General features: G+C 43.7%; 4 gene segments (V, D, J or C); all 4 read right to left on the bottom strand.

The window, feature by feature from the left end:
- Positions 1-24,224, bottom strand: part of LOC111532386 — a 512,723-nt gene that overhangs the window by 376,160 nt on the left and 112,339 nt on the right.
- The window catches only part of LOC111521481, a 514,718-nt gene that overhangs the window by 385,127 nt on the left and 105,367 nt on the right, over positions 1-24,224 (bottom strand).
- LOC111521503 lies at positions 2,024-2,580 on the bottom strand. The segment is given in 2 exon segments: positions 2,024-2,331; positions 2,448-2,580. Coding segments are annotated over 2 exon segments (357 nt in total).
- LOC111521494 lies at positions 20,291-21,511 on the bottom strand. The segment is given in 2 exon segments: positions 20,291-21,191; positions 21,352-21,511. Coding segments are annotated over 2 exon segments (522 nt in total).

Below are 24,224 nucleotides of genomic sequence, written 5' to 3'. Positions count from 1 at the left end.
ATTGCATTTACACATCCCCACTACAGTGATAGACCCCAGCTCACTCTAAGTTTCATGCTTCCGAAGCACACATAGAATGAGATCCCATTGCTGGGAAGTCTGGGAAGAGCTTCAGAAAGGGCAGCTTTTTCTTCTGGTTGAGACAGGGCCTTCCGTAAGGAGTACCCACCTCCAACCTGTGGCTGCCCTTTTGGTGCAGAGAGCAGCTGGCTGTACAGAGCTGTGGATGCACTGCCACAGAGGTACAGAGAAGTCCGGCTGGTGCTGGTGGATGCCGGCGTTAGGGGAAATGCTCAAGCTTGTTTCCAGAGACACTGTACCCTTCTGTGACATCAACTTTGGTCCTGCTGCCACCACTACCTGAATAACGGATCGATTTCAGCCTCTGTCCTGGCTCTTGTCGATATCAGGACATTGAATAATGGTTCCTAACCTGAGCACATTCCAGGATCACCTCTTCTCCTGTCTGTATAATGTGGTATCTTGGTGTCTGGGTGATCCCAGCATCAACAGAGTCTGCTGGAGAGGCAGATGGAAGTGAAGACAAGACTTAAGAAGTAGGGGGACTCTTCAGAGGAAAGGGGGAAAAAGGCTTGGAGCCCAGACATTGCAAACCCATGACAGGGTTTTGCAGCTGTTTCCAGGACTCATATGCTCCCAGGAGACAAAGGGTCATGCAGAAGAGTTTGGGGTTCATGACAGGGTCAGAGTGAGGAGGGGCTCTCCCAACTAAGTGCCCTGATCCTCAGGACTGTGAGCTGGGGCTTGGAGGCCCCTCTCTAGGGAACAGCCTGGTGGGCCTGTGCTGTCATCCCCCATGCCTTCGGAGTCCAGCTGGTCCAGGGCCTTCTGACTGGTCTCAGGCAGGATCCACCTCCTCTCATGAAGGCTGTTGCCCGGCGAGGCCTGCAGGGAAGATAGGGTGCAGCAGAGATGCACTGGGCTTAGGGCATAGCCCGCCCCTTGCATCCCCATGTTTCTTTGAGGCAGTTGCTCCTCTGTCTGCACCTGCCCCTGACACCAAGGCTGCCAGCCAAAATTCTTCAACTGTGGATCTCATTAAAGATTAGAGGTATTTCCTGAATCTTGCATAGCTGTAGGTAGCCTAGCAATAACTGTAAACTGTTGTAACATTTGCATAATATTGAATCCGAGCCTTAATTTTTCTTAACCCTTCCCCTCCTAGGCTGCTCTCCCAGGCTGTCCCCAGAGCTCTAGATCCCAGTGGACCACAGTGCCATCTTGTGGCCAATAAGTTAAGTTTCATCATTGCTTCTGCAATGGCCCAAGGGATGCTGGGAAGTGTCTGCAGAGTGAGCTGGGAGACTATTCTAGAAGTGCCATCCTGCAGGTTTTATGAGCAACCTCCCTAAACCCTGATTCCAACACTGGTTCTAACCCTGACTATTGCTTTACTCAAAGCTTAATATCCCACCCTCATTCTAAATAACTCTTATCACATAGCAGCCATTAGAGTCTAGTTGATATTTTCTCCCTTAAAACTATCATATAAAGGGAGCGGGATAGAATGGGAGGAATGGAAGAAAATTGGATTTACTCTAAAGTAGGAAGAACATACAGGAATTGAAGTGCATAGTTATTTCATTTCCATTACCAAAGATGAAATATATGTCCCCCAAAATAACAGTCAATGTTACCATGAAAATAAAGATTAGCAGAAGATTGGGATGGTAGAGAGATTACCTTCAAGATAGCATCAAATATGTATTAATGAAAAGTAAAATTTGAATGTAAAAAGTAGGATCCCTTGCAGGCAACAAGTAATCTTGAAGAGAGCAGTATCCAGTGTGGAAAATAAGGATGGATAATGAAGACCAGCAAAGGGCCTTCCACAGAAAGTGATTAACGTGTACAACGCACATCTGCTGATCTGAGCAGCAGACACGCAAGCAATGATTCTGGAAGAGGCAGAGGAGCGTTGTGAGATGAGGATGCAAAATAGTATCATAAGGAAGCAAGGAGAGAGAGGAGGAAGTTTGTGAGCAGGAAGGAGGCGACTGTGTCACGCTGTGGTTAAGCTGCTGGCACAGAAGTACATGGCTGAGTCCCCCTGCTCTGTGCGTTGGATCTTCAGAGTAGAGTCGGATCCCTCAGGCCTCGTTGCAGAGAACCGATCACTGCGCAGCCCTGAGTCATCTACTGCACTCGTGCCTTGGAAGTAAATTAGAAGCTCCAGGCCCTGCCCCAGGTTCTGTCGGTACCAGTAAAGGACAGTATGACCTGAAATTGGATCACACCTGAGCGCTAGATCCTTTCCCTTCTCTGTGACCTTGTTCCTGGGGGACTGGGAGACTCCAGCACCTGTGTGATCTGTGGAGACACAAGTTGAAAACAGAATGAAGAAAATAGTTGTACTCATCACACACACACACACACACACACACACACACACACACAATGAGGCTGGTTGGTGTCTGAGGACTCACCTGCTCCCAGGAGGCACAGGGCAGCCCAGCAGAGGAGCCTGGTGCCCATGGCAGAGTCAGGGCAGGATGGGAGCTTTGCCAGATCAGTGTCACTGTGAGCAGGAGCAGAAGAAGAGGGACGTCCCTGTCCCCACAGAGCAGTTCCTACAGTGACATCACTTCCTCTCTCAATCCCCATAATCTCAGGACCACAGGATTTATATTAGAACACACTTAGATGACTGCTTTAGATATTTATTAGCTCCTTTTAAACAACATAAATGCATTGGTCTTCATTTTGTTCTCCAGAGCTGTCTGGAGCTGGAGGCCTCACGCTGCATCTCTGAGTTCATCTCCTCACCCTACAGCCGCTCCTTTGTCTGCTGGGCATGTTCTCTAGGATGTGCCATCAGCGTCCCCAGCACAAGGCAACAAGGGATGAGCTCATTGTCTTTTCAGGAAGTCAGGTCCCCTGTGTCATCCCATTCATGTCCCAGCCTCCTCCATCCCCCAAGTCTCAAGTGTCCAACAGGACCGCCCCATCACATGGGTTCCCTCACGAGCTGCACCTCCTGCCTTTCTTCTGGGACTACTTCCCACCTTTGTTGACTATAATTCAGAAAAGATAACTTATTGGAAAACTCATAGTCTTTTTTTTTTATTTTTCCACTTGTAAATATATTTTCCTCCATCTCAGTATTTAATGAATGGGGATCATAATTCTCACTAAATGGTTATTTTTGATCCTCTTTCTTGACTTTCATTGATCTTTTCAGTCTATTCCACCAGGAGAGATTTATCTTTTCTTTGTGACTGCTTTTAGAATCTTCTCTTTGTCACTTATGTTCCACAATCTCACCATAATATACACATTTATCTTATTTCATATTCATTTGAATTCTTGAAACTGAGAATTTAGGTCCTGAAACACCTCAGGAAAATTCACAGCTAGTGTCTCATCAAAATCCCGTATTCCCTCTACTTTCTTTTTCTGAAACTTCAATTATCTATAAGAAAAATGGGAAATATATGTTTATATAATATATAATTTTTAATTATATATTTATCTATATATTATACAATATAAAAATATATTACATATATTTGTATGTATAATATTGTATATTATATACTATATTATATTAATTATAATTAATATTTATATTAAATCAATATATTTATATTAAATTAATTATAGTCAATAATTATATTAAATATAAATTTTATAAATATAAATAATATATTTATATATTATATATAAATAAATATATAATTAAAAATTATATATTCTACTGTGCTGGAAACCACCCATAAGCTCTCTCTCAGGTTACATATTTAATCTTCAGTGCCGCATTCTATGTAACTTCTTCAGCTCCGTCCTTGACATCACTAATAATCTCTTAGAAGCATTTCATCTTTTCTTCATTTCCATTTTGTTTTCAGTGACAATCTTAATCATTTCTATATTGAATTTGATTATTTTTTAATGTTACCTTGATGGTTTCTGACAGTCTCCTTTTTCTTGTTCACATTTCAATTCCCTTTAAATATAGTTCTACAGACTTTCATATATTTTGATGGTAAACATTTCTTGTCTTCATACACTTCAATTGCTTATTGTTTCTGCTCACTTGTCTTCACTGGTTCTTGTTTTAATAGTCTTAACAGTAGAAGCATATTTATCTGACATTAATCTATGGCATTCAAGAGAGGCCTGCATTGAGAGTGAAGAACTTCAAGACTCCATAGTTTTTCCAACTGTCTCCAGTCTTACCGCCAAATTCATGGGGCCAAGAATTGTCTGTTGCACTCTGGATTGCTAAACATTCTCATGGTTTGGGTTCCTGGGGAACATGCTCTCAGGACAGCCATAGTGTACCCTCTAGAACACAATTCTGATTTACTCTTACTTTTACATGATACCTTCTCCACAAATTAGCAACTATAAGGCTGTTCCCATCCTGTTCTTCCAAGGGAAAACAATATAAATATATTTTTAAAATCCTAAATCTACAAATGTGCCCTCTTCGGGGTTTTGTTTTTGCTCCTAACCCAAAACTTTAAGAAATAGCTTAGATATTAGAATTATATACAGAAAGTTTACCCTCATTCAGCTTGAAGAACACATCATACTTTAAATTGGAAATTCCCAGACTGACAAACTGGCTTGCACAGTGCATGGTCCTACGCTTGTTCAACAAGTGAGTGCCCTTTGACGAGCTCGTAGCAGAGTGTCTCAGGCGAAATTAACTCTAGATCTCTGCCAGGGTACAATGAATCTAGTGTGTTCCTGTTATTGGTTCACTCACTCCCTCATCACTCACTCACCTGTCACTCACTCATCCAGTCTCTGTGAAATGAATGAGGACTCCCTGCCTGCCAGGCACTGCTGGTGGTGAATGCAACAAGATCAGCCTTCACCTTCATGAAGTTTAAAATTAAGTGGAGCACAAAAGGAGTAAGACAAGTTGCAAGGAAAAATTGCAACTGTGTTGAACTTTACTAACAGGCACATGATTCCATGAGAGCTTATGAGAGGGAAATTGAAATTTGACCTCAGCTGAGAGTTGAGGGGGTGCTTCCAGTGGGAGGGCTGATCACGCTGAGATCAGAAGTGCAGGTAGAAGCTGACCACTGCAGAAAGGAAGGCACTAGCCCAGGGTGGAGGAAATGGCCTTTGAGGTCTCTGTGATGGGAAGGAAGGAGGCACAGAAGAGGCAGCCTCATGGCTGCAGTAGAAAGGGGAGGGGAGGCGTTGCGGAGAGGCCCAGCAAGGCCCTCGGGGGTGACTGCTCAGATGGGAAAGGCGGACCACAGGTAAGACCACGTAAGAGTGGGGACTGGGGGAAACCCTGGAGAGAGGAAGCAATGTGGTCCCCAGAGAGACAGATGGGAGTCTAGATGGATTTGAAATACAAATCCTGTTCCATCCTGGGGGCCTCATACTCAGGATGGTGAGCAGAAAAGTAAGAGCTGCGAAAGCCCTGGTCCCATCCCAAAAAGATAGCTTGGAGGAAAGACCAGAGAGCAAAAACAGAGGCATCTGAGGCTTTGGGACCAGTCCAGGCCTGGCTGGGATTGCCTGCAGAGGCACCTGGCACAGACTGAGGCTCACACTGCCCGGGACCCATTGGGCTTCCAAGATTCCCAGTGCTGAGAACTCTGCCAAGGACATGATTGAGTCTGGGTCTTGAAATCCACACAGGGGCCCTGCCCAGGACTTACCTGCACACAGGAGAGAAAAGGCCACACAGCACAGGAGCCTGATGCTCATGGCAGGTGCTACAGGATGGAGGGGTCTTCTGGGTCTGTGTGTTGATGAAAGGGGAACAGAGCTCTCAAGGAAGTCATCCTGAGACCTCATTCTCTCTGTCTGGTCCCCAGAACCTTCCTGTCGAGAGAGGCCATGCCCCTTCCCCAGAGGGTCAAATCCAAAATAAATGCACCACTGAAGTTTTGATGGGAAGAATGCTTCTTGACAGAAGCCTTACAAGTTTTTCTTGACCTTGATGCAAACAGCTTGTAATTCAATGTAAATTTTATTCCTGCAATGATATAATTCCTCATTAATATTCTGGTGTTAGTTATCTATGTATTGCTGTAGTCTAGAATCTTAGGAAAAATCCTCATGTCTCCCTGGTGTTTTTGATTCCTGTGTCCCAAATACTCCTTCAAGTATCCTTTTCTAATTTACTTAATTGACCATAATCCTGTTAAAGATCTGAAATGAGGAAGGCAGAGGAGAGGACAGAGGTACAGAGGAGGGGGGTGTGCAGAGGTGTCGGAGGACCGACTACAGCCAGTTACTAAACGTGAGACCAGGGACAGCTGCTTCCACTCATATGTATAAACAGGTAACATAGTATTTACCCTGCCTGATATCAGTGGGCATTAAAGCAGATCACATGTAGAAGCAGTAGAGAGTACCTGGGAAAGGCCTGTCAGCTCCGCAGGGCCTGAACCCCTCTGTCTGGCAGCACCCTCCTCACAGTCATTTCCTGAGTGGGGCAGGAATGTTTCTGGCATTTCCTTGGGAAACTGGCCTTTCCCAGTTACTCTCCCTGCAGGCCACCCCTGCCTGCTCTACCCATTGGCAGACCCCAGGCTCTGCTGCTTCCTGCACCATTCCTGTCCTACACAATCCTGAAATTAAAAATGGGGCAGGTGGAACACAGTCCCCACGTGCCCACATCCCACCTTATTTTTCTCTGACAACCCCTGTCCCTTTCCTGGCACTGATTCCCAGCCCTTGCCACCCCAGCCTCTTCACCCTCCACTGCCCATGTAGGGGCAGAGACATTCTCTCCTTGGTGCAAACTGAAGTCCCTCGTGTCCCTACCTTGCCCTGGGCAGTCCCAGGACCTACTCTGAATTCCAACCACGCCCTGATGTCAGCACGCAGCCAAGCATTCCCTTCAGCCCTCCTCTCCTTGGTCACCCTCCACATCTCCCCAGAATTCCCCACAGTTTGTGGAGCCACAGCGCCTCCAAGTGGCCAATGTTCCAGTCTCATGGATTCACACCTTCTGACCTGAAGAGCTCAACATTGTCTAAGTTGGGAGCAGAGATGCCCCACCCCAACCCCTGCAACCCACACCCTCTCACACACACACTCTCTATTGCTTTCCCAGAAGGGTTGACTTAGGGTGGAACTTCAAATTCACCCTTGGCCAGTGGAAACAAAAGGACACATCTTGACTGCACAATAAACTGCTGCTACATCATTGTGGTGAGTATCCTAAGATGGAAGAGAGGAGCCAGAATTATACAGGCCACAGGATTAAATAGTATGAGGATATCAAGCAGATCCAGGCTGGAAACACGACATTCCAGAGCTCCTTTTGATTAATCAGAGCCACACCTTTTCACACTTTGTATTTAGATTTTTTTTTTTTTTTTTTTTTGAGACGGTGTCTCGCTCCGTCACCTAGGCTGGAGTGCAGTGGCGCAATCTTGGTTCATTGCAACCTCTACCTCCTGGGTTCAAGCAATTCGCCTGCCTCAGCCTCACAAGTAACTAAGACTACAGGCGCCTGCCACCGTGACTGGCTAATTTTTGTTTTTAGCAGAGATGGAGTTTCACCATGTTGGCCAGGATGGTCTCAATCTCTTGATCTCGTGATCCGCTCACCTTGGCCTCCCAGAGTGCTGGAATTACAGGTGTGAGCCACCATACCTGGCCTGTATTTAGATTTATTATTGCCAGATTTTAGATAGCACATTCTATAAAGAGGATTTTTTGATTTTACAAATTTATTTCTGAATTTATAAAAATCTTGAAATAAACTACCCTATGAGCTACATATAACTTAGGCAGATTCAACTGAGTCTGATGTTTCCTTTCTCTACCTAGAAGTCCCTAGGAGCTCTGCCAATGACCCAGCACCTCTTAGTAACGCCACACTGAGAAACTATTTCCATGCACTGAGTCTCCACAGAAAACACACACACACACACAATATCTTGGGTTTTTTTTTTTTTTTATTTTACTCTAAGTTCTGGGATACATGTGCAGAACGTGAAAGTTTTTTACGTAAGTATACATGTGCCACGGTGGTTTGCTGCACCTATCAACCCATCATCTAGGCTTTAAGCCCCATATGCATTAGGGATTTGTCCTAATGCTCTCCCTCCCCTTCCCCCCCCCCCCCCCACATGCCCTAGTGTGTGATGTTACCCTCCCTGTGTCCGTGTGTTCTCATTGTTCGACTCCCACTTATGAATGAGAACATGTGGTATTTGGTTTTCTGTTCCTGCACACACAATATCTTTTACTTGGAAAGAATGGTAAGATTCCATTACTGAGCTCAACTAATTTTTATTTCAGTTTTTTTAGGTTGATTTCTGAGAAGCACCTTTGATGATGTTCCAGTCTCATCAAATCTCTAAAAATGTAGCTATGGAAAGTGTGGTTATGCTGAATAATTTGTTTTTACGGGATCATGAGACTGGATGAATATTACTACAACACAGTTTTATTTTGGAGTTTTAGAAAGTGGACAACTGCCTTCCAGACCCCAGATCAAGAGAGCCACTGACAGCTTGCACCCTGTGCCTGGACAAGCCAAAACACCCGACAACATGTGAAAGCAACCCTGGGGGCTGAACTCTGGAAAGCCACAGGGTAAGGACTCCCAAGGCCTTGGGAGCCCCTCTTTGTACCAGTGTATGCCCTGGATGTGGAACATGGAGTCAAGAACTATTGGAGGTTTACGATTTAATGACTTTGGCTGGGTGCACTAGTTCATGCCTATAATTTCAGCACTTTGGGTGGCTGAGACAGGCAGATCACCTGAGGTCAGGAGTTCGAGACCAGCCTGGCCAACATGGCAAAACCCCATCTCTACTAAAAATACAGAAATTAACCAGGCATGGTGGCAAGTGCCTGTAATCCCAGCTATTCAGGAGGCTGAGGCAGGAGAATTGCTTGAACCCAGGAGGCGGAGGTTTCAGTGAGCCGAGATTGCACCACTGTACTCCAGTCTGGGTGACAGAGCAAGACTCTATCTCAAAAACAAACAAACAAACAAACCAAAAAAATTAATGACTTTCCTGATGGGCTTCAAACTTGGATGGCGCCTGTAGCACCTTTCTTTTGCCCGATTACTCCCTTTTGGAAGAAGAATGTTTACCCCATGCCTATATTCTCATTGTATCTTAAGAATAAATAATTTTTTAAAAAATTTTACAGGCCAGTAAGGTGGAATAGACTTGCTTTGTCTCAAATGAAGCATTAGACTTCGGACTTTTGAGTTAACGCTGGAATGAGTTAAGACTTGGGGAGACTGTTGGAAAGGCATGATTGTATTTTGCAAAGTGAGAAGGACATGAGATTTGAGAGAGAAAAAAGGCAGAATGATAGAGTTTGGATATTTGTCCCCACCCGTGTCTCATGTTGAATTGTCATCCCCGGTGATGGAGGTGGGGCCTGGTGGGTGGTATTTTGGTCATGGTCATGGGAGCAGATTCCTCATGGCTTGGTGCTGTCTTCATGATAGTGAGTGAGTTTTTGCAAGATCTTGTCATTTAAAAGTGTGTGGCAGCTCCCCCTCAGATATGGTTTGGCTCTGTGTCCCCACCCAATCTCACCTTGATAGTAAATAAATCTGAGGAATCTGATGATTTTATAAATGGGAGTGCCCTTGTGAAAGCTCTTTTGCCTGCTGCCATGTAAGACATGACTTTGGTCTTCCTTCACCTTCTGTCATGGTTGTGTGGCTTCCCCAGCCATATGGAACTGTGAGTCTATTAAACTTCTTTTTTTTTTTTTTTTTAATAAATTACCCCGTCTTGGGTACGTCTTTATTAGCAGCATAAGAACAGACTAATACACCCTCCACTCTCTATCTCTTGCTCCTTCTTTTGCGATGTGATGTGCCTGCTCTCCCTTGGCCTTCTGCATATTTATAAGCTTTTGGAGCCTTTTGAGAAACAGATGCCAGTATTATGCCTCTTGTACAGCCTGCAGAACCATGAGCCAATTAAACCCCTTTTCTTATAAATTACACAGTCTCACGTATTCTTTATAGCAATGCTAGAATGGCCTAATATACCTTCTCTCCACTTAAAGAAAGGAGAAGGAAGAGTAAAGAGGACTTTTTCTTGAAAATCAGACACCAGCTCAGTCATAGTAGGATAGGGCAATGGGCAGAGTACTGAGGCCCCAGTTCTAGGCCCTACCTCCTGGATAACATTTCTAAACACACCATGGGCCGGAAGGGAACCTGCTGCCTTGTGGGGAAGGAACAAGACCCAGAAAGATTCATCATCTGCTGAAAAAAGAGCACTTGGGCCCTGAATAATCAGCAGCAATGCCCAGGTGGCACTTGCCATACAGCTTACATGAGAACCTGAGACATGCTGGTTTCAGGTGTGATGCAGCACGTACTCAGCTGTGGTGAACATGGGGAGAGGTTCCTTCTGCCTGATAAAAGGAGAGGGAAGAATAAAGGAGACTTTGTCTTGCTGATTAGGTACCAGCTTGGCACAGTGGAGTAGAGCACAAAGTAGGCTCCGGGGGTCCTGGATTTCAGGACTTGGCTCTTGAATTGCATTTCTGGACTTGCCCTGGGCCAGAGGAGAGCCCATTGCCCTGAAAGAAGAGTCTCAGGCCTGGCAGCATGCACCACAAGCTGGCTAAAAAGTCCTTGGGCCCTGAGTGAACATTGGCAAAAGTCAGGCAACTCTTGCTGTGGGCCTGGGGCGCTGGTAGCCACAGGGAGAGACTCCTCTGGTTGTGAAAAGGGCAGGGAAGAGTGTAAAGAACTTTGTCTTGTGACTTGAGTGCCAGCTCAGCCACAGTAGACTAGAGCTCTAGATAGATTCCCAAGGTTTCTGACTCCAGGCTCTGGCTCCTAGATGGCATCTCTGGATGTCCCCGGGGTCAGGGGCCTTGTGACCCTGAAGGGAAGGATATAAGCCTGGCTGACTTTTCCACATGCTGATTGTAGTAGATCCCTGGGGCCTTGAGTGACCATAGGCAATAAGCAAGGCAGTGGTTACCGTGGACCCTGGGTGAAACCCATTATCATGCTGGCTTTAGTTCTGACCTAGGGTCTCAGTGATGGTAGCCACAGGGGAGCATGTGCCACTTCTCCCTCAGTTCCAGGTAGTTCAGCACAGAGAGAGACAGAAACGTTTGTTTGAGTGAAAGTGAAAGAAGAGAACAAGAGTCTCTGCCAGATAATCCAGAGAATTCTTTCAGATCTTATCCAAGACCACCAAGGCAGTACATCTATGAGTCCACAAGGGACACAGAATTACTGGTCTTGGGGTACCCCCTAATGCAGATAAGTTTTCAGAGACAAAAAACTTAGATGACAACACCCAAGTACATTCAAATACCTGGAAAGCTTTCCAAGGGTGAGTACAAACAAGCCCAGACTGCAAAGACTATAATAAATACCTAACTCTTCAATGCCCCGACACAGGCAAACATCCACAAGCCTCAAGACCATTCAGGAAAACATGACCTCACCAAATGAACCAAATAAAGCACCAGAGGCCAATCCCAAAACGAGAGAGAGATGTGTGACCTTTCAGACACAGAACTCAAAATACCTGTTTTGAAGAAACTCAACAAAATTCAAGATAACACAGGCAAGAAATTCAGAATCCTGAAGAGATCTAAATAATTAAGAACAATCAAGCAGAAATTTTGGAGCTGAAAATGCAATTGACATTCTGACGAATGCATCAGGGTTTCAACCTCACAATTGATGAGGCAGAAGAATCAAGGAGCTTGAAGACAGACTACTTGAAAATATACCATCAGAGGAGAAAAAAGAATAAAAATTAATGAAGCACAAATATGAGATCTAGAAAATAGCCTCAAAAGGGTAACTTTAAGAGTTATTGACCTTAAAGAGGAGGCAGAGAGAGAGATAGGGCTGAAAGTTTATTCAAAGTCATGATAACAGAGAAATTCCCAATCTTAGAGAAAGATATCAATATTCAAGTCAAAGAAGATTGTAGAATACCAAGCACATTTAAGTCAAAGACTACATCAAGACATTTATGAAACTTCAAGGATAAATCAAAATTTCAAGGATAAAGAACGTATTCTAGAAGCAGCAAGAGAAAATAAACAAATAACATACAATGGAACACCAATATGGTCTAGCAGCAGACTTTTCAGTGCAAATCTTACAGGTCATGAGAGAGGAGCATGACATATTTAAAGTGCTAAAAGAAAAAGTTAATACTAGAATAGTATATTCAGTGAAAATATCCTTCAAACATGAAAGGGAAAGAATGACTTCCCCGGACAAAACCTGAGGGACTTTCTCAACACCAGACTTGTCCTAGAAGAAATGAAAAGGAGAGCTTTTCAATCTGAAAGAAAAGAGCATTAATGAGAAATAAGAAATTATCTGAAGGTGCAAAACTAACTGATAATAGTGCACAGAAAAACACAATATTATAACACTGTGATTACAGCGTGTAAACTACTTAGAAAGACTAAAAGATGAACCAATTAAAAAAAAAACTACAGCTTTTCAACACATAGACAGTACCTAAGATATAAACGAAAGGACACAAGGTTGAAAGGACAATGTTAAACTATAAGATTTTTACTAGTTTTCTCTTGTTTTTGGTTTGTTTGCTTAGGCAATCAGTGTTATGTTGTCATCAGCATAAGATATTGTTTGCAAGCCTCATGCATAGTAACTTTAAATACAAACATATGCAACATAGTAACTTTAAATACAAACAAATACAACAGATACACAAAAATAACAAACAAGAAATGAAAATACATTATTGGGGAAAATCACCTTTACTGAAAAGAAGACAGGAAAGAAGAAACAAATGAAGAGGAGACCAGGAAACAAATACATGGCAGGAGCAAGTACTTAATTATCAACAACAACATTGAATGTAAAGGATTTAAACTCACCAATCAAAGGACAGAGAGTAGCTGAATGAATATAAAAACAAGACCCAATGATCTGTCACTTACAAGAAACACACCTCCCCTAAAAAGATATATAGATTGAAAGTGAAGAGATACAAAAAGATGTTTCATGCAAATGAAAACCAAAAAAGATCACAAGTAGCTATATCTATATCAGATAAAATGTATTTCAAGACAATAACTATAAAAAGAGGCAAAGGTTACCGTATAATAACAAAAAAGCTAGCACAAACATATGCATGGAAACTGCCACATTGCCGTTATTGGCACATACTTCTGAGCATGTACCCCAATGCCACCATTTGGAAAAAGTACTTTGGCTGGCATCCCCCATTGGAGTGTTGTTGCCAGTGGAATTGGGAATGCCCCAGTCCCTCTGGTGTAGCAGATGCTTTAACCTCGAGGTGTCAAAAATCAAAGCTCTGGGCCTAATTCCAGCACCACAGGCCTACAACACGCAGCCCAGAAGTACTGAGCTGAATCTTAGCCCCCCGAAATATTCCAGAAATGAAGCCAGTCTACTGAACCCAGCTTATGTAACAGTCAAACCCTCAAGGGCATAGAAGAATATAAAAGCAAAAAACCCTTCCAAAAGACATCAGCTTAAAAGATTAAAGAAACATCAGCCCGCAGAGATGAGAAAGAACCAGTGAAAGAACTCTGGCAACTCAACAAGTCAGAGTGTCTTCTTACCACCAAAAGAACACACTAGCTTCCCAACAATGATTCTTAACCAGGCTGAAGTGCTGAAATGACAGACATAGAATTCAGGAACAGGATAGAAACAAACACTATCAAGATTCAGAAGGAAGCTGAAAGTCAATCTAAGGAATCTAATGAATCAAATAAAATGACACATTAGCCAAAAGATGAAATCGTTATTTGAAGGAAGAACCAAACTGATGTGATAGAGCTGAAAAACTAACCTCAACAATGTCAATATCATCAGAAGTATTAGCAGCATAATAGATGAAGCTGAGAAAATAATCTCAGAGCTTGAACACTTGTTTTTGAATCAATTCAGTCAGACAAAAAATAAATAAAAAAAAGAAAAATGAATGAAGTAAACCTCTGAGAAATATGGGATTATGTAAAAAGACCAAACCTATGACTCGTTGATGTGTCTGAAAGAGAGGGAGAGAGAGTAAGCAACACTGAAAACATATTGGAGGATATTGAGCACAAAATTTCCCTAACCTTGCTAGAGAGTTTAACATTCAAATTCAGGAAACACAGAGAATTCTTATGAGATACTATAAAAGACAACCACCCCCAAGACACATAGTCATCAGATTCTCCAAGGTCAACATGAAAGAAAAAATATTAAAGTCAGTGAGAGAGAAAAGGCAGGTCACTTACAAAGGGAATCTCATCAGACTAACAGCAGGTTTTTCAGGAGAAACTTTACAAGGCAGAAACAATTGGGAGCCAATAATTAACATTCCTAAAGAAATGAAATTCCAACCAGGAATTTCATATCCAGCCAAACTAAGCTTCATAAGGAAAGGAGAAATAAGATCCCTTCAGACAAGCAAATGTTCAAGGAATTTGTGACCACCAGACCTGCCTTACAAGAGGTCCTGAAGGGAGTGCTAAACATAGAAATGAAAGATCACCACCAGCCACCAAAAAACACACTTAAGTACGTAGACCATTAACACTATAAAGCAGCTACACAATCAAGTCTGCATAACAACCAAGTAACAACACAATGGCAGGATCATATCTACACGTATTAATATTAACCTTGGATGTAGACATGCTAGATACAGCACATAAAAGTCATTTATTATTAAAAGAGTGACAGTTGGATAAACAAGTGAAACACTAAACTGTATGCTGTCTTCGGGAGACCCATCTCATATGCAACTCCCATAGGCTCAACATAAAGCGATGGAGAAAAAATGACCAAGCCAATGAGAAACAAAAAAAGGGCAACTGCCAGAATATTCCAAATTGGGCAAAATAACATTAAGTGTTGTTTGCATTCGTGCATCTATATCACAGTGATGGACCTCAGCTCACACTGAAGTTCCTGCTGCAGGAGGATGCGCAGACTGAGAGCCCATTGCGGGGACATCTTAGAAGAGCTTCAAAAAGGGCAGCTTTTTCTCCTGGTTGAGACAGACACCTTGGGAAGGATTGCCCAACTCCAGCCTATGGCTGCCCTTTTTTGTGCAGAGAGCAGTTGACTGTGCAGTGCTGCAGATGCACTGCCACAGAGGTACAGAGGTCTGGCTGGTGCTAGTGGACTCCAGGGTTGGGGGAAAATGCTTGAGCTTGTTTGCAGAGATATTGTACCCTTCCTTGGCATCACCTTTGGTCATGCTGCCAACATTACCTGAATAATGGATCAGCCTCAGCCCTTGTTCTTGGTCTTACTGATAACAGAACATTGAGTAATGGCTCCGAATCTGAGCAAATTTCAGGGTGATCTTTTTCCCTGTGTGTCTGTGGTATCTTGGTGTCTGGCTGATCCCCGCCTCCATGGGGACTGTTGGAGAGGCAGGCAGAAAGTGAAGACAAGACTTCAGAAGCAGCAGAACTCTGCAGAGGAAAGGAAAAAAAAGGCTTAGAGCCCAGACTTTGCAAACTTGTGAAAGGTGGGCCTGCTGTGTTACCCTCCATGCCTACAGAGTTCACCTAGTCCAGGACCTTCTGACTGGGTTCGGCAGGATCCACCTACTCTCATGGAGGCTGTTGCCTGGCAACAGCTGCAGGGAAGATGAGGTGCAGCAGAGACTCACTGGGCTTAAGCCACAGCCCCCCCTTCACTTTCCCATTTTCCTCTGAGACAGTTGCTCCTCTGTCTGCACCTGCCCCTGACATCAAGGCTGACAGGCCAAAATTCTTCAACTGTGGATCTCATTAAAGATTAGAGGTATTTCCTGCATCTTGCATAGCTGTAGGTAGTCTAGAAATAACTGAAAACTGCTGCAAAATCTACATAATCTTGGATTCGAGCCCTAATTTTTCTTAACCCTTTCCCTCCTAGGCTGCTTTACAAACTTCTCCGGAGCCCGTTAGATCCCAGTGGACCACAGTGCCATCCTGTGGCCAATAAGTGAAGTTTCATCATTGCTTCTGCAATGGCCCAAGGGGATGCTGGGAAGTGTCTGCAGAGTGAGCTGAGACGCTATTCTAGAAATGCCATCTTGAGTGTTTTATGAGCTACTTCCCTAAACCCCAATCCCAACATTACTTTTAACCCTGACTGTTCCTTTGAGTTATCAAGCTTAACATCCCATCCTCATTCTAAATAATTCTTACCCCATAGCTGCAGTTACAGTCTCACTGAATTTTCTCCCTTAAAACTATCTAAAGAGACAGGAATAGAATGGGAAGAATGGAAGGAAATAGTGTTTACTCTAAAGCAGGAATAAAACACAGAAAGTGAAGTGTAAAGTTATTTCATTTCCATTACCAAAGATAAACAAACATGTCCCCCAAATGACAATGCTACCGTAAAAATAAAGATTAGCAAAAGACTAAGCAGATAATGTGATGACCTTCAAGATGGGGTCAGATATGTATTAGTAAAAAGTAAAACTGGGATGTAAGAAATAGGATCCCTTGGCCAGGTGTGGTGGCTCATGCCTGTAATCCCAGCCCTTTGGGAGGCCAAGGCAGGCAGATCACGAGGTCAGGAGATTGAGACAATCCTGGCTAACACAGTGAAACCCCGTATTTACTAAAAAATACAAAACATCAGCCAGGCGTGGTGGCAGGCACATGTAGTCCCAGCTACTCAGGAGGCTGAGGCAGGAGAATGGTGTGAACCCTGGAGGCGGAGCTTGCAGTGAGCCGAGATGGCGCCTCTGCACTCCAGCCTGGGCAACAGAGTGAGACTCCATCTCGGGGGAAAGACAAAAAAAAAAAATCCCCTGAAAGGCAATAAGCAATCATGGAAGGAGCAGTATCTAATGGGAAAATCAGGATGGATATAATTAAGACCAGCAAAAGGCCTGCTACAGGAAAGGAATAGCTTGTACCATGCACAGGTGCTGATCTGAAGAGCAGAGAGGGAGGAGATGATTCTGGAAGAGGTAGAGGAGTGGCGTGAGATGAGGGTACGCTGCTGCAAAATAGTATCATACGGAAGCAAATCAGCCAGGGAACTGGGGATTATATGACCTTTCTATCCACCGTCTTCTGTGACAGACCAGAGGAAGCATTTCCCTTTCCAGTGACTTGCTCTACAGCCCTTGCTCCATCCCAGTGAAAGGCTCCCGAAATTTCTCTCCTCAGGTTCTCATGGACCAGCTCTTATTCCTTCGTTGTTGAGCAGAGTCTAAAGGGGAGGTCATCTCTTCGTGCCCTGAAGTCCCACAGTAACTGGCATAGTCCTCTCTCGTGGCTTGATCACAGGCCCCCAAGTCTGTGCCTTTTCATTTCCAGTAGATTGAAAGTTAGGTGTGAGTCATGAACCTTGAACAATGCCTTTATCACAGGGCATGTAAGTGACTGTTTTCAAAATCATTGCTGTTTCTTTCACTGCCTCAGATTACATCTGAACAGAAAAGATGCATAATTGGAATGATTTCTTAAATGAATTTAAACACAAACATCTTTCACAGTGCCATAAATAATGCAACCAAAATAATTGTTCTCCTAAATGGTAACATTGTAGAGTGAAACAAAAAGCAAATAAAATTATATCAAGTATTTGAGAGGAGCCTCAGAAACCCAATCCTTCTTATACAAACATCACTATATGACCTCCCTCTACCTGACAGACAACAGAGCCATACTCATGCCCTGCACCTGGCAGAAAAGCCTTGCTGGAGCCTGTAGAGAGCTAGCGAGGAGGAGCCTTGGTGATTCTGCCCCAGAGCAGAGATTCTCTGGGAGCTCCGGATGACCTCCAGGGACTGAGATGGACGGGGGCTGTACTCTGTATTGGAGAGGAGAACATTTAGGGTGAGTGTGATCTTTCTGACCTCTCAGCTGAAAACAGATCCAAGGTCATTGGTGACTGGTGTGGAGCTGCTTAGTTTCCAAAGCAAATTAGTCCATGCCCCAGGGTGTGTCTGTGCCACTGAAGAATTTTCTGGCTGTAAAGTGGTTCACAGCCCAGAGCTGCTGCTTGCCCCATCCCTGTTCCCAATGACTGCAGCATCTACATATTCCATGCAAGGAAGGATAATGTGAAAATAATAAACTGATTCACTGTATCCTTTAGCTACACTCACAATAGTTGTCATGTTCTGGACTGGTGTGCTTACAGGAGACACGGACCCATAAAGTAAGGGAATTTGGAGATTGAATAGAAATAGTGTCAGCTGAGGTCACCTTAGATCATGGTTTCTAAAAGCAAGAACAGAGAAGAGGTGAATTCGGAGTCCTTTTGGCCCCGCAAGACATGACGACGTAACAGGAATATCATTTTCTCAGAAAACATTCCAGTGATGTGCTGGAAAACTGAGTGTCTGTGGAGGTGGGCACATGCCTAGTAGCACTTACCAATTTCTGTTGTATCAACAAAGGAACTATAGTGGATTTCAAGCTGTCAACATGGCTTCACTGAAGGGAAGAGTGTGCGTATTTGTCTCTTGCGAGTCAGAAAAGCTGGCTCCAGCACATCACTGGACTCCGAAGCACAACTTTCAAAGCTCTTCAGTGCTTAATACTCAACTCCTAGAAATGAGGCATCAGCAACAATATCGAAGCACATTGTTTTCATAATAGGATGAGAGTGTGACCCTGGGTCTTCGAGTGGACAAAGGGAAGTTTGAGCCCAGAAAGGATTGAAGAGTTCTCTGAAGTTAGTTGCTCAGAGTGTAGAGCTCTCAGGGTTGTGCTGGCTGATTTGGAAGCTTCTAGACTTTGATTTGAAATACTTTTATTGACATGCTCCTTTTTTAACTCAAAGAGATTAGTTACATTCATTTAGAGCAGGGCCTTTATTGCTTCTTGTTTGCTTATTAATAAAATCTTCCCTTTGCTATCCTTGTATGTTCATTCTCAGTGCAGGTGGGAAACCCTGCCCACCTTTTTTACCACTTCTTTCAGCATCAGTGTTTACAGTTGTGGTTAATATTCTGTTCAAGCTGAAGTTTCAGAGCTGGTCCACTATTAGGACCATTTGTCTTAGGGGTCATGCGGATAAAGGTGGGAAAAATTGGAGACAGGGTCCAGCAAGGAAGTCCTTGGAATAGCATCCTAAGGTCAGGGAATTCCCATCTGTGCCTGGGACTTATGCACTCCCAGGACACACAGGGCAACTAAAAAAGGAATGATCTGTTGATGAAACAATTACAATGGGTTCAGAACAATCCCTGCCAACAATTATCATTTGCTAGAGAAAGAAATTTGGTATCTGAGCCACCACAATTCCTGATAAGTGAATTTAAAGATCTATAATTCCCCAACCAGCTCTGCAGGACTCAGGGCACCTCTGTCCTGGCTGGGTCTAGGGTATTCTACCTTAACCTTTGTGTACGGGGCTGTCTCTGAGGACTCCAGGAAACCCATGATCCATAATCATGTCAGCTCTAACCACAACTTGAAATTTCATATATGTGAACTGTAACTTCACTCAAAGAGAGGTGAAGAATTTTTATTACAATATACTTATTTATATTTGCAACAAAAACTATATTGCAATATGTAAAATAACAAACAAAAGTAATATAAGCATCATTATTTTTAAAACTCCATCATCTTGAGTTAAAGACCTCAGGGAAATTATTTCAAATCAAAAGACTAGAGCAACAATGACCAGAGGCTGGGGTGGAGATGGGGTGCTGGGGAGATGTTGGTTAAAGGATACAAAATTTCACTTAAATAGGAGGAGGAAGTTCAAAAGATCTATTGTACAACACAATGACTAGAGTTAGTAACAGTGGATTGCATTCTGGAATATTGCTACCAGAGTACATTTCAAGTATTCTCACCACAGGAAAGGATAAGGATTGAGGTACTGCATATGTTAATTAGCTGGATTTAGTCGCTGCACCATGTACGTACTTTTTTATTTTTCATTTTTTTGAGACAGAGCCTTGCTCTGTCGCCCAGTCTGGAGCGCAGTGGTGCCATCTCAGCTTGCTGCAAGCTCCTCCTCCTGGGTTCATGCCATTCTCCTGCCTCAGCCTCCCAAGTAGCTGGGACTACAGGTGCCCGCCTCCACACCCGGCTAATTTTTTGTATTTTTAGTACAGATGGGGTTTCACCGTGTTAGCCAGGATGGTCTCGACCTCCTAACTTCATGATCTGCCCGCCTCGGCCTCCCAAAGTGCTAGGATTACAGGCCCATGTACACACATTTTTAAATGCAGGTTACGTGGTATACATATGTACAATTCTTATTTGTCAGTATTCAGGTTCTAGAAACCCAATTTCCTAGTGAACCAAGCTGACACTGGAGCAGTCGTGGACGCAAGGTTCAGTCTCCCAAGACAGGAGCAGTCATAAATGAACACAAAATAAAGAACACGCATTGCTTACACTAGGCAGAAGAAACGAAGTCTTATTGTTATCATGACTGTATTCATCAAGTAACTGTCACAAAAGCCACAAAGATGTTTAAGTCAAACACGAAGATTGTTTTGCTCTGGTACTGCAGAAAACTTCCAACGTGACAGGAATAGAAGAGGCTTCAGAAGAAAGAATGTTCCTGTGGATGAAGCTTCAGACCTTGCAGATGCCAGATGCCCGAACGCATGCAGGGAAACAGGCCTGTTCCTTGCCCATGCCCAAAGCTTCTGTATGTGGGCAGCAACCTCCCAGGCCCCAAAGAAAACTGCATGTCCCAGCCCTGAAGGCTGAGGCTAAGACACCCAGTGCTTGCCTTAGAGCAGTGAGCTGGCTCTGAAGACTCCTAGAGTCCAGTGGGCCACAATTGCTTCCACCACCCACATTTACGGTTACTGTGTCTTAGGGGTGAATCTGTGGTCTCTTTCTACCCAAAGGACAGCTGAGGTCCAAATCTACTTGTTTCCCACAGGGAGTGGGGAGCAAAGAGAGGTCTCTGATAAGGGTCTCTAGATGCTGCAAGGAGAGAGAAGGATGAGGTTTGTGAACAGGAAGGAGGCGACCATGCCACGCTGTGGCTAAGCTGCTGGCACAGAGATACACGGCTGAGTCCCCCTGCTGTGTGGGCTGGATCTTCAGAGTGGAGACGGATCCCTCAGGCCTCTCTGCAGAGAACCGACCACTGGGCAGCCCAGATTTGTCTGGTGCATCTTTGCCTTGGAAATAAATTAAAAACTCCAGGCCCTTCCCCAGGCTCTGTCGGTACCAATAAAGGGCGGTATGACCTGAAATTGGATCACACCTGAGCACTACATCCTTTCCCTCCTCTGTGATCTTGTTCCTGGGGGACTGGGAGACTCCAGCACCTGTGTGATCTGTGGAGACACAAGTTAGGAACAACAGAACAAGGGAAACAATTTTAGTCATCACACGAATCCCACCCCTCCACACACAGACACACACACATACAAACACCCCCCGGCACACACACACACACACACACATAATGAGGCTGGTTGGTGTCTGAGGACTCACCTGCCCCCAGGAGGCACAGGGCTGCCCAGCAGAGGAGCCTGGTGCCCATGGCAGAGTCAGGGCAGGATGGGAGCTTTGCCAGATCAGGGTCATTGTGAGCAGGAGCAGAGGAGGAGGGACGTCCCTGTCCTTACACGGAAGTTCTCACCGTGACATCACTTCCTCTCCCAATCTGCATGACCTCGGGAACACAGGATTTATATTAGAACACACTTGGATGATTACTTTAAATATTTATAAGCTCCTTGTAAACAACATTATTGCATGGGACATCCCTTTGGGCTGCTGTGCTGTCTGGACCGAGAGGCTTCACGCTGCGTCTCCGAGTTCACCTTCTCATCCCACAGCCGCTCCTCTGTCTGCGGCACATTCTGTAGGATGTGCCAACAGCAACCCCAACACCAGGCACCAAAGGGTGAGCTCATTGTCTTTCCTGCAAGTCAGGGTCCCCTCTGCCATCCCCATTCATGCCACAACCTCCTCCATTCCCCCAGTCACACGTGCCCAACGGGACTGCCCCATCACATGGGTTTCCTCACAAACTGCCCTCGTGCCTTTCTTCTGGGATCATTTCCCACCCTCGTTAACTATGATTCAGAAAAGATACCTTGGTGGCAAACTCACAGAATTTTTTTGTGTTCCATATTTTCTTTTCCTGTCCTATAGATTTTTTTAAATCAATCTGAATCTTCAATAACTGAGGACTACAATTCTGATTTAACGGTTATTTTTAATTCTCTTTCTTGACTGTAACTATTTCTCTCATTCTATTCCACTGAAAGATATTTATCTCTCCCTTTTGACTGCTGTTAAAATCTTCTCTTTGTCATTTGTGGTCTGCAATTTCACTGGGACCTGCCTATTCGTCTTGCAATTCATCTCAATTCTTGAACAAGGATTTCGGTCTCAAATATCTCAGGAACATTCTCAGCTAACATCATATACACAGTCATCTCAGGCCATTTGCCCTATTTTCTCTTTCTGAAACTTCAATTATATATAGGAAAAAAAATTTCAATAAAACATTCTATACTTTCTGATATTCTAAAAACTTCATTTTTTCCTTGTTCCTTCACTTTTTTATATTTTACATTTAATTTTCTGTGTTTCATTCTAGGTGATTTCTTGAGATCCATCTTTGATATTGCTACTAATCTCTTTAGAAGCATTGAATCTGCTGTTTAGCTTCCATTTTGTTTTCTGGAGTAATCATAATGATTTCTAGACATTCTATTTGATTATTTCTTTAATGTTTTTTGATGGTTTGGGGCAGTCTCTTTTTTCGTGTCCTTGTTTTAGTTCCTTCTTGTATTCATTTAAATGTAGCTCTTCAAACATTCACATCTTATGATGGCAGAATTTAAAATCTTTAAGATGTTCATTTTAATAGTTTATTGCTTCTGCTCACTGTTCCTCCTCGGTTTTTGTTTTAATATTTTTAATAGTGGGAGTGAATTGGTCTGATGTTAATCTGTGAAATTCAGGGAGAGGCCAGGGTTGAGAGTGCAGAACGTCAAGGCTCCATAGCCTTTCAACTGTCTCAAGTCTCACCCCCAAATGCATGGGGTCAGGAACTGTCTGCTGCACTCTGAGCTGCGAAATACCCCCATAGATTAGATTCCTCACATCACAGCCTGCTCTGAGGACAGCCCCAGTGTAGGTTCCAGAAGAGAATTCTGATTTTCTGTTTCTTTTTTATTATGCTTCCTCCAAAACACAGAGCCTGTATGGCTGTATATGCATGAGGTTTTTTGTTGTTGTTGTTGTTGTTTGTTTTTGTTTTTCCTGTTCTTCCAAGGAAACCAAAGTCCTAGCATCAAAGATTTGTTCCACCATTAGCCAACTTAAGACAATTACGGGACAAAAGTAGCTAACTATTTAGGTCCAAATTTTACAAAGAAAAATCAATATTTTTTTATTTGAAATCGTATGCTCTCCTTTGAGTAGAATAAGAGGTCACATTAATCATGAATTAAATCTGCTGGCTAGATCTCCCCTCCAGACCTTCTCTTCCTCAGCTCCCCCTACATTTATATAAGGTCTAACTCCTGTCATACATCCTCCTCTCCATAATACTCTTAGTGGCTCTGTTTTATTGATGTAAACCTAATGGAGTTTTTGGTACCAGAAGTGGTTCCAAAATCACAAACCTGTGTGCATGGGTTTCTGGAAATGGATGTCCGATCTGTCTAGAGTTGTTGTGGGGAAACAGTCCGAAGGAGAGCATAGAGACGTGGAGGAGGTCTGGTGCTACAGACACAGGAGGAATCTTACCCATGATAGTGACTCCTCGTTAATTTCAGGGACCTACCTTAGCCCAGCAATCAAACGGGTAAGATTTCTTATAGTTAATGCCAGATCTCTGCCAGGGTAAAATGGATCTAGGGTGCTCCTGTTATTTGTTCATCCATCCACCCATCATTCACTGCGTCATTGACTCATCCATTCTCTTTGAAATGGATCTTCCCCTGTGCCAGGCACTGCTGTTGGGATATAAAGCAGACATAGCCTTGGCCTTCATGGGGTTTAAAGTATCTGGAAGATTCCAATTGTGCTAAATTCTACTGACTAACAGACACAGGATAGCATAAGACATTATTAAAGGGAAACTGACCTCAGCTGGGAGCCGAGGGAAGCATAGTGGTGATTATCACTAGGGCTGATCAGGCTGAGATCTGAAGCACAGGTAGGTGTTGACCACTACAGAAAGGAAGTCTCCAGCCCAGGGCACAGGAAATGGACTTTGGAGTCTCTCAACATGGCAAGAGTAGAGAAGGGCAGGGAGGTCGGGGAGGAGAAACCCAGCAAGGTATTGGAGGGCGACTGTGAATATAGGAAATGCAGGCTGTGGCTAAGACGACTTTAGGGTTCAA

The sequence above is a fragment of the Piliocolobus tephrosceles genome, chromosome 8, assembly GCF_002776525.5.
Source record: "Piliocolobus tephrosceles isolate RC106 chromosome 8, ASM277652v3, whole genome shotgun sequence".
Lineage (NCBI taxonomy): Eukaryota > Metazoa > Chordata > Mammalia > Primates > Cercopithecidae > Piliocolobus > Piliocolobus tephrosceles.
Note: the sequence above shows the minus strand (reverse complement) of the source record. Positions and strands in the feature narration are given on the sequence as shown.